Below are 13,314 nucleotides of genomic sequence, written 5' to 3' on the forward strand. Positions count from 1 at the left end.
TGTGCAGTGTGCATAGGGATTTGTTCACAGTTTTTTTTATAGTCCTGCCCTCCAATGGTCTGAGGGACAGTGAACTGGCCCCCTGTGTAAAAAGTTTGGGGACCCCTGAGCTAGAGTGTATTCAAACCCCCGCCACGCTCAGAGAATTTAAAGTTAAGCTTTAATTCCACTAATTCAGATGGAAGAAGGACCTACGGGGAGACCTAATGTCTTGAATTGTATTACTTGGCTGCTATCTTCAAAATAATGATCGCAAAGACATTGTGATAACAATGGATATCAGAGAAGAAAGGAAAATTATCCTTAATACCTTCAATCTAACACATCAGCACAGATACGCTTCCTCATCATGGTAATCACGATGCAGACACGGTTTTATTTGCTAGGTTCTTGGGTTTTTTTAACTTAATGTAATCCAGAGAGCAATTTTCCGTGTTGTTGCATAGTTTTCATTTGTAATGGCACTCCATCATTTTAATAGCTGCATAATATTCCATCCCGGGGAATGCACCATCATTTACTGAACCGGTCCCCTAGTGTTAGACGTTTATGAGGCTGTAAGTGATCGTTTGCTCTTCAGGGAAAGGAGGCTCTGTCGGACAGAGGACCGGAGCTCAGTCTGCACCTGGTCCCTTTACCTGTCGTCTGAGTTTCAGATGAACCCTTCTGGGTCTCCATCCCTCATCTATAAAATGAAAGAAATCATCACCACCTTATCGTGTGGCTCTGAGGATTACAGATGTTTTCAAGGTACCACGCAGATGCTGGTGTCTACTAAACGTTACTCATACATTCGTATAGATTCACCAGTGGTTCTAAACCAGGGCTGTTCTGCTCCCCATGCCCACCCGGGGAACGTTAGGCAGTGTCTAGAGATATTTTTTTATTGTCACACCTAGGGCTGGGGGAGCTACTGACATCTAGGGCAGAGGTCCCCAAACTACGGCCCGCGGGCCTTATGCGGCCCCCTGAGGCCATTTATCCAGCCCCGCCGCACTTCTGGAAGGGGTACCTCTTTCATTGGTGGTCAGTGAGAGGAGCATAGTTCCCATTGAAATACTGGTCAGTTTGTTGATTTAAATTTACTTATTCTTTATTTTAAATATTGTATTTGTTCCTGTTTTGGTTTTTTACTTTAAAATAAGATATGTGCAGTGTGCATAGGGATTTGTTCATAGTTTTTTTTATAGTCTGGCCCTCCAACAGACTGAGGGACAGTGAACTGGCCCCCTGTGTAAAATGTTTGGGGACCCCTGCTCTAGGGGATAGAGGTCAAGGATGCTGCCAACCATCCCGCAATAACACAAGGGGGCCCACACAATGGAGGGCTACCCCACCCCAAAATGTCAGCAGTGGTAAGGCTGAGAAGCCCCCGGAGTAAATGAAGCTGTGTTTTCCAGTGTTATCTACGTAACATACACATGTTTTCTTTTATATAGTTGTTGCATTCAAGTCCCAGGAAAGGGGGAGTCCTGGATTACAGGGTATATTAGACCCACTGGCAGTTCTAGGAGCGGGGTGAGGTGGGGGATGGGGATAAGGTCTAAAGCGACTGACTGAGAAAAAAGAGCAGTGGAATGGGATCCGTTCCCCGAGGGCATGGGAGAGGACACTCCACGGACCATCAGCTCTCAAGGGGTGGTCCCAGCACCTCCCAGGAACTTGGACATGCAAATTTACCGGCCCCTGCCTCAGACTCACTACTCAGAAACTCTGTGGGTGGAACCCAGCACCCCCTGGTGTAACACACTGTCCGGGGGGGTTCTGATATGCAACCCCAAGTCTGAGAATCACTACCACGCACCATCTGCAGGAAAAGGCCAGCTTGTCGAATAGCAAGTAGGGCCTGTTGACATATGGGCAGTGTGTGCAGCAATGAAGTGTCTAGTCTCCGTCCTGGGGAGGCTGAAATATGAGACCAAGCAGCAGGATAGGAATTATAAGTGCCGTGCCTTAACTCCTGCACTTAGTAAACATTTTCAACGCTTTGCCCGCATCGCGCCAAGTGCTGAGCTAGATGCTAGAGGAAAGACAAATACGAACTTATGTGTGTTGTGTAACTTATCATCACGAAGGGTGACGAGAGGGGGCAGGCGAAGGACTAGGATGCAAAACCAGGAGAAATTAACATTTATTATTTCCAGTCATCACAGTAACCCTGTGATCTGGGGCTTACCAAATCCTAATCTACAGGGGAGGAAACTGAGTCTTCGTCTCATAGGGATGGAGACGGGGTCGCAGTGCCCCAGCTGGTTAGCACCAGGGGCCGGAGTCCCTGGCGTTTGCACAGCACCAAGAACAGACGGCCGTTCGCCCAGCCGTGGGGCTTGGGGCCCAGCGGCCTGAGAGCACTCAGGGCAGTTCCCAGGGCCGCATCCCAGTCTGTCCTCACTCTCTCAGGAGGCATTTAGTAACCTTCTCGTTGCTTGTTATTTAACACATACATAGATCTTATTTGGTGGGTGACAGATTGTGTCAGAGGAACATGGATATTTATAAATCAATGTCTACTGCAAATGGTCTTAAGCATTCACTATGATCATTCCCACTTGACAGATGAGAAAACTGAGCTGTCAAGAGGCTAAGTCATTGGCCACATAGCTAGTGAAGGGTTGGAGCCAAGAGTTGAACCCAGGCAGTCTGGCTCCAGAGCCCATGCTGTTCCCGCTCAGTTCTGCTTCAGGATCCAAGCGGTAGGGTGGCCCTAGGCCCAGGGGGAGGAGGGCCTTGCGTCTGTCCTGGGCTCTCTCCTATGCTGGTTCCCCTGCCAGCCCCAGAAGATGACCAGACCAGGCCTGCCCCTGCCCTGACAGGAAAGAGTGTGATGTGTAGGAGGGCCCACGCAGGCACGGAAGACAGAGAGGCAGCCACAGGCAGAAGGGAGAAGCAGAGACGGACAGGTAGAGGCACAGACTTGGAGAGCAGGACAGCAGAGAGATGGAGGTCACGGAGGCAGTCGCCGAGGTCCCTTGGCCTTTCAAACTGCAATAAGATCTGCTGCTATTGGCCCTGGCCGGTTGGCTCAGTGGTAGAGCGTCGGCCTGGCGTGCAGAAGTCCCAGGTTCGATTCCCGGCCAGGGCACACAGGAGAAGCGCTCATCTGCTTCTCCACCCCTCCCCCTCTCCTTCCTCTCTGTCTCTCTCTTCCCTTCCCGCAGTGAGGCTCCATTGGAGCAAAGATGGCCCGGGCGCTGGGGATGGCTCCTTGGCCTCTGCCCCAGGCTCTAGAGTGGCTCTGGTCACAACAGAGCGATGCCCCAGAGGGGCAGAGCATCGCCCCCTGGTGGGCGTGCCGGGTGGATCCCAGTCGGGCGCATGTGGGAGTCTGTCTGTCTCTCCCCGTTTCCAGCTTCAGAAAAATACAAAAAATAATAATAATAATAATAAAATAAAATAAATATCTGCTGCTATTGCTCCTATAACTTTGCCTTTCTGGTGGAAGCACAGAGAGGCCCCGAGGGAGCGTGATGGGGGTCGGAAAGGAAAGACCACCAGCTATGTTCAGAATCGGTGCCCGGTAGAGATAATGAGCAGACAGGATGTGTCTTGCCTGAAGGATGGGAATGGGTGTGAACGTGAGCTTGCTGGCTGCGTGTGTCTATGCGTGTGTGTGAGTGTGTGCGTGTTTGCCTGGAGAGGAGAAAGCTGGGGACAAGGACAGGCATATGTGGGTCTGTGGCTGCACAAGACGTAACAAGGAATCTCAGAGGACAGTCAGGAGCCTGGCTGCCTGAGTTTGAATCCCGGCTCCATCTCTTGAAGCCTGGCTGACTTTGGGTGAATTATTTCAGCTCCCTTTGCTTCACTCTTTGATCTCCTCGAGTTGAGATGTCATTTCAACCTCATAACGTTATTAGGAGAATTAAAGAAGTTCATGCACTGTGCTTGTTAAAAGCCTTGAACAGTGCTTGGCATGGAATAAGTGCTATAAAACTGTTTATGAAATAAGTGAAATAAATGTAGGATTTATTGTTTCCTGGGCATTGCATTCATTTTCTAAGGCTGCCGTCACAAAGTACTACCAGCAGGATGGCGTAAAACAACAGAATTTATTCTCGTACAGTTCTGCGGGGTAGATGGCTGAAATCAAGGGGTCCCAGGGTCGTGCGCCTCTGACACTCTGAGTAGAAAGCTTCCCCGCCTCTTCCTAGTTCCTGGTGGTGGCCGGCAGTCCTTGTCATCCCTGGTCTGACAGCTGCATCCCTCCAATCTCTGCCTCTGTCACCACATGACCTTCTCCTTGTGTGTCTCTATCCAAATGACCCTCTTCTTGTAAAGACACCAGTCGTAATAGATTAGAGTCCATCCTAATGACCTCTGCTTAACTTCATTACATCTGTAAAGACTATTTACAAATAATGTCACATTCATAAGCGCCAGAGGTCAGGACATCAACATATCTTTTAAGGGGGATACCATGAAGCCCACAGCAGTCATTTAAAAAGCATCAGTTCTCGCTGTGGCTCTTAGATACCAGCTCCCTCTGTAGTCCAGTCAACACCCAGAGAGGTGAAAGGACGTGTCCATGGTAACTCCATGAGTTATTTGTAAACCCAAGGCTGGCCCCCCCGGGAATTCTGCCTTCCGGTCCTCCGGTCCTCCATTCACTGATGAAACAGGATAAGAACTCTTTACTCATTCGGACCGCTGTCGAGTGGGTTCTCAACATCGGGGTTCTCGAACTGTCACAGGCATTATTACCATTGCCTGGAAGAGTTTCTGACTCAGTAGGTCGGGGCAGGGCCAGAAACATTGTGTTTCTAGTACGTTTCCAGGTGAAGCTGGCGCCCCTGGCGCAGAGACCACAGCCGCAGAACCGCTGTTCTCCATCCGCGGTGCTCAGGTGCGGCGGCCGACGCTAATCCCCTGGAGAGCTTTTAAAAAACCCCAGACGTTCAGGCGACACCCCAGACCAATTACATTCGAATCTCATCAGTGATGTCGAAAGCTCCCCACACGACTTGTGCCGCCCAGGCTGAGAAGCACAGCTCTAGACGACAGACATCAAAGGATGTTTTTAGGGAGAAGCCATCCTTCAGGGCATCTGCTTCCAAGGATTCGTAGTTAATCCATAATGTGGGTATTTAAATTAACATGGCTGCTTCCTGTATTTAAAAGATTATCATGCCAAGCCTTGGCTGAGTAGCTCAGTTGGTTAGAGCATCATCCTGATACACCCAAGATTGTGGATTCAATCCCCGGTCAGGGCATGTACAAGAATCAACCAATGAATGCATAAATAAGTGGAACAACAATTTGATGTTTCTCTCTCTCTTTCTCTCCCTCTCTCTCTAAAATCAATCAAATCATTTTTAAATATATATATATTTTTTTAATTATCAGACCAGACAGCACTATTGAGTTCTTACCAGGCACCACGCCCTGGGGGAAATGCTTTTACTAAGTCACTTAGCATTTCTTCTTCACAGCCATCTTCCAGGGGGCACTGCTGTTACCTGCGTTCTACAGACAGGAGGCGACTGCCACACAGAGGGACAAGGGGTCACCAGCACCAAAGCCCGTGTGTGAGCTGCTCCTTCACCCTGCCTCCCAGCATAAGGGAACACGGCGTGCTCCCTGGTCAACCCTGTGCACGCCCATACCCTCGTTCACTCTGTCGACTCTGATGTGGCACAGCCCCAATGATAGTAATTCTGAGTTAGTGGGCTTTGGATGAATGAGGTCTCGCTGCCTTCGGAAGGGACTAGAATCGTGTGCGCCCTGGACTGAGTTTGCACGTCCGATGCCATCCCGAAAAGGGAGGTGGAGGAAAGTTTAACAGGCACCCCGAGCCGCAGGCAGAAAGCAGGGTTGGGTCCTGTGGCTTCCACCAAGGGGGCTGTGTGTCTCAGCTAAGCCCCTTCTCTGCCCGGGCCTCAGTTCCTTCTAGAAAAGGAGAGGATGGCTCCGTTCCCTCCCAGCTCTGAGTTGTAACCTGCATTGGAGGGCCAGTCATGTCAGCAGAGCAGCTTCCTGGCTTCAGAGGGCATAACGCCAGCTTTGAACATGAGTAGAGTCTCGACTGGATATTTTATCGTCTGCCTCCTGTGGGCAGGGGACGCTGTCTGGGTCCCGATCTTGGTGTTATCCTAGGAGAGTCTGCCCAGAGATGCAAATGGAGAATGCATCAGGGGAAGGGCCCTGTGGGGGCAGGAAAGGGTGCCTGGTCAGGTCCCCAGGGGACCTCATGGCTCTTCTCATCCGAGGAAGAACCAATGGTGGAACCCCAAGACTCTTCTCCCACTGGTCTGGGGCCTCCTGTGCTTCGTCCAGAACAGATTCAAGAGTTTTACGGAATCGAGTCACTGGGATCTCCTAGTTTCTCTTGTCTAAGGGGTTTCTCTCTCTCTCTCTCTCTCTCTCTCTCTCTCTCTCTCTCTCTCTCTGTCTGTCTCTACTTGAACTCCTCCAACGAGAGGGAGGTCGTTATCTCCAAAAGTCTAAACAGGGTCAGGGTCATGTCTGGCTTTTCGCATCATGGTCACCTTCTGCGTAACAGCCACTAGTACAAAGTAGATGCTCGTTCATTAAATATCTGCCCAATGGCTTCATGCACAAAGTGGAAGAAACTAGTCATGTTGGGACGGGAACAGTGAACTTCTAAGAAGTGGGGGCATTTGAGTTGAGCCTTCAAAGATGAAGAGAAGGTTGCCCAAGGGGGAAAAAAATGGGAAGGACAATTCAAGCTTTAGATGCTTCCAGAGAGACCCACACAGTTCTACTTTGCTAGAAATTTCTTCTCAGCAAGCCAAGCTGGTTCTGATTCTGCCCCCTGGAGCCTCACAGAGCCAGAATCCAGATGTGTGAAGAGGGCACTCCTGGATAGTCCGTCATCATGAGAAACATGCCTGTTTGTTTCAGCCCCTCCTCTCCGAGCGTGATGTCAGCACCCTCCCCAGCCCAGCAGCCCCCTCCCTTGAGCCATCCCACCTGCCTCTGTCCCTCATAAGGAGCGGTGGCTCTGAATAGACCACAGGACTCATGGACATATCCCTGCCACCGACCCTCACTCGGCTAACCAGCAAAGGTCGGAGAGACCTCAGAGTGATCTGTTAGAACGTCCAGAGCCGCTGCCACGCCACCCTGTCCCCCACCTGTCAGAAGCAGTAACCTTCAGAACGCTACGTCTTCAAACATTCTTCAGCTCCCGAGAGGCACCAGCAGAGGAACGTGGAGGTGCATGCTCTCTTTTTACCAGCTTCTGGTACCCCCTGCTGGCGAAACTGGGTGACTCAGTTGGCAAGACTCTCAGAACAAAGAGAGAAAGGAAATGCCAAGTTTGCAAAGTCACAAATACTGCGTCTTGAAGGATCTGAGGATTCCGTGAGTTATGTAACCATTCCAGGGACCGTGTGACTATTTTATAAGGTTTAAAAAAAAAAATAGAGAGAGAGAGGGAGGGGGAAAAGAATCTCTGACTCTTATGAACATCCGATTACTTCTTCAAGCATCCCCCAGAGTTCTGTGACAACCACAGGAAGGAAAAAGCTAAGTTGTTAGCCAGAAATATTCCTAAGTATAAATATCCTAGATCACAAAGCAGCCTCCTCCAGGGTTTTTGTCCCGTTTCCTCGTGTGTATCTGGTTGTAAGTGGTTGTAATTTGCAGGCAGAGTCGGACGGCAATCTTTCTGCACTTCACCTGGTGGCGTTTTAAATCTTAAAATTACACAACAGATTTATTGAGCACCAGCTGTGTGCCAGGCTTCTCTGCAAGAAACAGGAGCTGGTGCAGGAGTCCAAAGCCCTTCATTCGAGAGGCTCTCGCCCTAGTGGGCGGGAGAGTCGAACCGCCGTGTGTGGACCCGTCAAGTGCTTAGCTGACATGGTGACATGGCAACCAGGCCTTCGTTGGTCTCCTGACAGGACGCGCACCAGCTATCCGGTCTCTCATAGCTCCGTGGGTTTCTCCTCCTCGGCTCTTAACACCTCGGTGATTTCATATTTGTTCTGTGTTATCTGCTGAGGGCCCATCTTTGCCGTTAGCCTCTGCGGTCTTGGGAAGGTCAAGGTTATGTCTAGCGATTTGTCACTGTCACCTTCTGCCATCTAGCAGAGGTTGGCCCATGTAGGTGCTCCATAAATAGTTGCTCAATGGATGAGTCAACCAAGCAGAGAAAACCGCAGATCTGTTTTAGAGGGGAAATGTCAAGAAGCTGTGACCTTGGGATGCCACTGAGCCTTGAAGGGTGAAGGGGAGGAGGTGGCCAGTGGAGGAGAATGGGGACGGATGAACGAAACAGCGGCTTGAGGAATGGTTGCAGAAGGCGGAGGAGTAGGCGGTGTCTGGGGAAAGGAGATCGGTGTGGACGGTAGGCTGAACTGACGCTTGGAGCCGCAGTCCGAGGGTCTTGTGCGCCCTCCTCACTGGGTTGGATCTTCCCCTCTCTTAGAAGGGAGGGGAAATCAATTAAACTCGATGGCAATAAGAGAGGATTTAAGTTTTCCTTTAGTGTAGAGAAGATTTTTCACTACTTAAATTTTGAATTCTGATAAGGCTAGGTCCCCAAACTGTGGTTTTGTGTTTGACTTCCTTCTGTAGTCCCTCCGTTTCCACTTCGTCGTGTGTTTACCTTTTGCTGAAACACCTGTCTATACATTTTTAAATCATTCTATGGCATTGTTATCACTGTGAATGTGTTGTGTCAGCCATGGGCTAAGTCCTGGGGATGTCACATGTCAGTTTTTACAACTCAGTTGTCCGATTTTTATTTCTATTTCTTTTTCTTTCTTTTTTTTTTTTTTTTTTTTTTTTTTTTTAGAGAGAGAGTCAGAGAGAGGGATAGACAGGGACAGACAGACAGGAACGGAGAGATGAGAAGCATCAATCATTAGTTTTTCGTTGCGCATTGCAATACCTTAGTTGTTCATTGATTGCTTTCTCATATGTGCCTTGACCGTGGGCCTTCAGCAGACCGAGTAACCCCTTGTTCAAGCCAGTGACCTTGGGCCCAAGCTGGTAAGCTTTGCTCAAACTGGATGAGCCCACGCTCAAGCTGGCAACCTCGGGGTCTCGAACCTGGGTCTTCCACATCCCAGTCCGACGCTCTATCCACTGCGCCACTGCCTGGTCAGGCCAGTGGTCCGATTTTTAAATACATGCTTTGGAGAGGCTCAATTTTTCATGTTATTACCCCGGTGTTCAGAACTACCCAAACAGTTCTGTAAGAATGCCGTTTTTCATAGATGCAGCAAGGCCCTTTCTTATTATTGTTAATATTATCTCTTCGGAAAGTAGTAATTTGTGCCCAAGACAACCCTCTCCATATTCTTTCGCCCTGAATGGAATAAGATCGGTTAGGAGTCCCGCCCCCAAGGAAATATCAAAGACTCCAATACATTCTCACTTATATTTTAAAGTTTACTCTCTTATATGATTTCCCTTTATTTCCTGCCGGGGCCGTGTGAGCAGAGCTCACACAGAGGCAAGGCATCTGCTGTCTATCTTTTTAAACCGATGATCAAGAAGGTCACATATACATTTTTAAACATATTCCTTTTTGATAATGAATGAAGAATAAAACTCCGAAATGTCATCAGTAGCAGAATCACTCATTTTCCTGTCGTTGGCATTCCCCTTCTCCATCGGGGATGGTGAGAAAAGGCCCAACTGGTCGCGTGCTTCATGACCTGTTTTCCCGTCTGCCTGGAGCAGCTTCCCTCGTGGACAGTATGCCTGGGGTCAGAGCATTGTAACCAGAAGGTGCGCTCCTGTTCCCAGGCGCCCCGCTTTCCCCAGGCCAATGGGGCGGGGACGAGGAACTTGCATTCATTCAAACTGTGGCCAAAGGCGGCAGTGAAATCTCTTCTTTTCTTCCTGGTGGGGGCTTCCTGCTCCAGATTCCCTGTCCCTGCTCCTTCAGCAGGCTCCCTACTTTCAAAGCTAGATCTGCTCGGACTCCGTGTCCCTGGCTTCCAGTTGGGTTCAGCTAATGAGAGTTACTGCTGGAGGTCGGAGGGAGAAGGGAAGAGGTGGTCGGGGCAGGTATGCCTCTAGTTTGCTCCTTGTGACGTCATCCAGGATCGATGGCCCCTTCGAGCGGAGGCCAGTTCTGTGCAGGTGGCCCCTCCTCTTCCTCGACTCTGTCCCTTTGGCTCCTGTTGCCTCTACTTTCCATCTGGACGGACACGTGGTCAGCAGCTCTCCTGTCCCTGTATTGCGCTTTGGGCTCTCCTGCAGCCTCCGCCCCTTTGTTGGTGGTCCTTCTGTGCATAAGCTCTTCCTGGTTACCCTCATGTACACGTGTCATGGGTCACTCTCCCGTGCAAGCCACGCCTAGATCAAGGGACCCATGCGCAGAAGCATACTCTCATACTGCCGAACCAGACCTGTTCCTATACAGACTCCTCTAAAATACTTCTAAGTCCAGCTTGATCCTTTCCTTTTATACTGCTTCTGACAGGGAGATTATAACCTCTTGAAACAGCCTATTTCATAAGCAGGAGGGCCCAACTCGGGAAAATTATTTCCTACATGGCCCTGAATTATTATTATTTATTATTATTATATTATTATTTCCTACATGTGCCCGACCGGATCCACCCGGCACGCCCACCAGGGGGCGATGCTCTGCCCATCTGGGGTGTTGCTCTGTTGCAACCAGAGCCATTCTAGTGCCTGAGGCAGAGGCCACAGAGCCATCCCAGCGCCCAGGCCAACTTTGCTCCAATGGAGCCTCGGCTGCAGGAGGGAAGAGAGAAACAGAGAGGAAGGAGAGGGGAAGGGGTGGAGAAGAAGATGGGTGCCTCTCCTGTGTGCCCTGGCCAGGATTTGAACCCGGGACTCCTGCACGCCAGGCCGACGCTCTACCACTGAGCCAACCGGCCAGGGCTGTTCTTTTCGTGGTAAGATGGGCGTGACCAAGACTGAATTTGAAACCAAATTCTGTGAAAAATGGAGAAGGAAACCTGGAAGAATTTGGCCTCAAGATACGCAATGTGTAACCCATAGCCTCGCATATCCCAGGAACATAATCATTATATTTAGATTTAGATGCATAAATGTCGGGAATACTCAGAGGGACTGTGTTGTCCTTTAGAAATATTTGAAGAAGTGTGAAAGGCAAGAGAGGTTAGTCATATTTCTCTCTCTCTCTCTCATGATAGACCTAAGACAAATCAGTTAAAATTAAGGGAAGTAGATTTCAAATCCATATAGAGAAAGAACATTTCAATCAACCTTTTAGCTCCCTGGTGAAGTATCAAAGTGTCTATATGGATGGAGACTTTGATATATCCCTTGATATAACCCAGGGATTTCACAGCGTGGCTGCTGGAGGTGGATTCAGACACTGGGACAACGTCGCTGGTCCAGTGGTGCTGATACAAACACAGGAATAGCAGCTGCCGCGTGTAGAGCATTCACTATGTGCTAAGCACGGCTCCGTGTGTGTGTCACGTATGCCTCTTCATTCGCACAGCGCTCTGAGTTGGGGCCCCGTTATTCGCCACAGTATCCAGAGGAAGAGTTCAGAACTTCGGCGGGTTAATGAACTTGCCCTGGGTCACGCCGCTGGCAGGTGGTAGACGTAGGATATGAGCCTCAGTCTGCCTGGTGCCGGAACCAATGGCTTTCACCTTCGGTGGACAGTGTCACAATCACCTGGGGAGCTTGGTGGCCATGCAGAGGTCCAGGCACTGTCCTACCTCCATAAGTCTGGGCCTGTGTGTGTGTGTCCAGCCCTTTAAACGATTCTAATTTACACCAGCGTCTGAAAACACTGCTCTGAACGAGTATTATTACAGCCTCCTATGGGGAAAGCTATCGCCCAAGTTCAGCTTCCACTTTTCTCCTTTGGAGCTACAAGACTAACTAACCTCCACCCTCACCCACTGGCAACCGCCAACCCCTACTTTGATCTACGATTGTTTTCTGGGTGATTCCATGAGCTTAGTCCCTGAGAACAGCCAGACTCCGCTTAAGCCTCACTCAGAGCTGTGGGAACAGGAGATCAAGCTGGCCTCCCCCTCTCTCTGACGCAGGGTGAAGGAAGTGGCACACACGTCTCACTGAATTCCCGTTCTAAGCTCATCTACAGAGCACACCCAGAGCTGGGGATGCTTATCCTGTTTCTGAGAGAACGGAAGCCACTAATGTTTTTTTGTTTTGTTTTGTTTTGTTTTGTTTTTGTATTTTTGTATTTTTCTGAAGCTGGAAATGGGGAGAGACAGTCAGACAGACTCCCGCATGCGCCCGACCGGGATCCACCTGGCACGCCCACCAGCGGCGATGCTCTGCCCACCAGGGGGCGATGCTCTGCCCCTCCGGGGCGTCGCTCTGCCGCGACCAGAGCCACTCTAGTGCCTGGGGCAGAGGCCAAGGAGCCATCCCCAGCGCCCGGGCCATCTTTGCTCCAATGGAGCCTTGGCTGCGGGAGGGGAAGAGAGAGACAGAGAGGAAGGAGGGGGTGGGGGTGGAGAAGCAAATGGGCGCCTCTCCTATGTGCCCTGGCCGGGAATCGAACCCGGGTCCCCCGCACGCCAGGCCGACGCTCTACCGCTGAGTCAACCAGCCAGGGCCCACTAATGGTTTTAGGAGGGTTTAGTTTTATCCCACCTTGACATTGGGGGGCCCACCCGGACCCTGTATCTGGAGGCTCGCCCAGGTGTGGGGCTGAGGGTGGCGGATGGGGGAGGAGAGCAGGCCAGTTCTCTGAATGCTTCCGTGCAGCTGGCACTGTCTGACTGTGGTTCTTCCCCTTGCACATGTCCCAAAGGAAGCTGGCCAAGAAGCAGAAGGAGACGCAGAGCGGAGCCCAGAGGGAGATGGGGCCTGTGGCCTCGGCCGACAAACCCAGCGCCAAGCTCAGCTCCGGCCGCAACGATGAAGGCTTCTCATCCAGCTCCCAGGACGTTAACGGATTCAGTAAGTAGAGCCAGCCGAGGGGAAGGCAGCGTCCGTGGTCCGGCTTGACCCTGGCACCTCTGCCGAGGACCCCTCCCAGCGGGCGGGGGGGGGGCTGTAGGACTTCGGGTCGGGATGCTTCCCTGGGATGGTCCAGGATGAACGTTGTCACTGGCAGAACGTTGGGGCCACCCTTCCCGAGGTGAAAAGGAGAATTTCAGAATCTGCCTGAAAGTGGGGGCAACTATGTGAAAGACTTGGGGATATAAATAGAGACCAGTTAAAATGAATAATAGTAAAAAAAAAAAAAAAAAAAAAAAAAGGAGGAGGGGGGACATGGACATGGTTATGCACTTGAGAAAAACATGCCATATTGAATTGTCGTTTTCAATATAGCGTTTCACATAAACCGTGCACGGTAGGTGAGTCACGGGTTATTATGCCTCTGTTTTGAATGCTTAGGACACTGAG

General features: G+C 50.5%; 1 protein-coding gene across 13 annotated transcripts in view; it reads left to right on the plus strand.

The window, feature by feature from the left end:
* PTPRT (protein tyrosine phosphatase receptor type T) overlaps positions 1–13,314 on the plus strand; it is a 966,224-nt gene that overhangs the window by 840,701 nt on the left and 112,209 nt on the right. For all 13 annotated transcript variants that reach the window (XM_066387766.1, XM_066387770.1, XM_066387767.1 and 10 more), the window contains one exon: positions 12,716–12,864. In XM_066387766.1, the coding sequence (XP_066243863.1) occupies positions 12,716–12,864 (149 nt within the window). The remainder of the gene's footprint in view (positions 1–12,715; positions 12,865–13,314) is intronic.

Source organism: Saccopteryx leptura, chromosome 5, assembly GCF_036850995.1.
Source record: "Saccopteryx leptura isolate mSacLep1 chromosome 5, mSacLep1_pri_phased_curated, whole genome shotgun sequence".
Taxonomy (NCBI): Eukaryota; Metazoa; Chordata; class Mammalia; order Chiroptera; family Emballonuridae; genus Saccopteryx; species Saccopteryx leptura.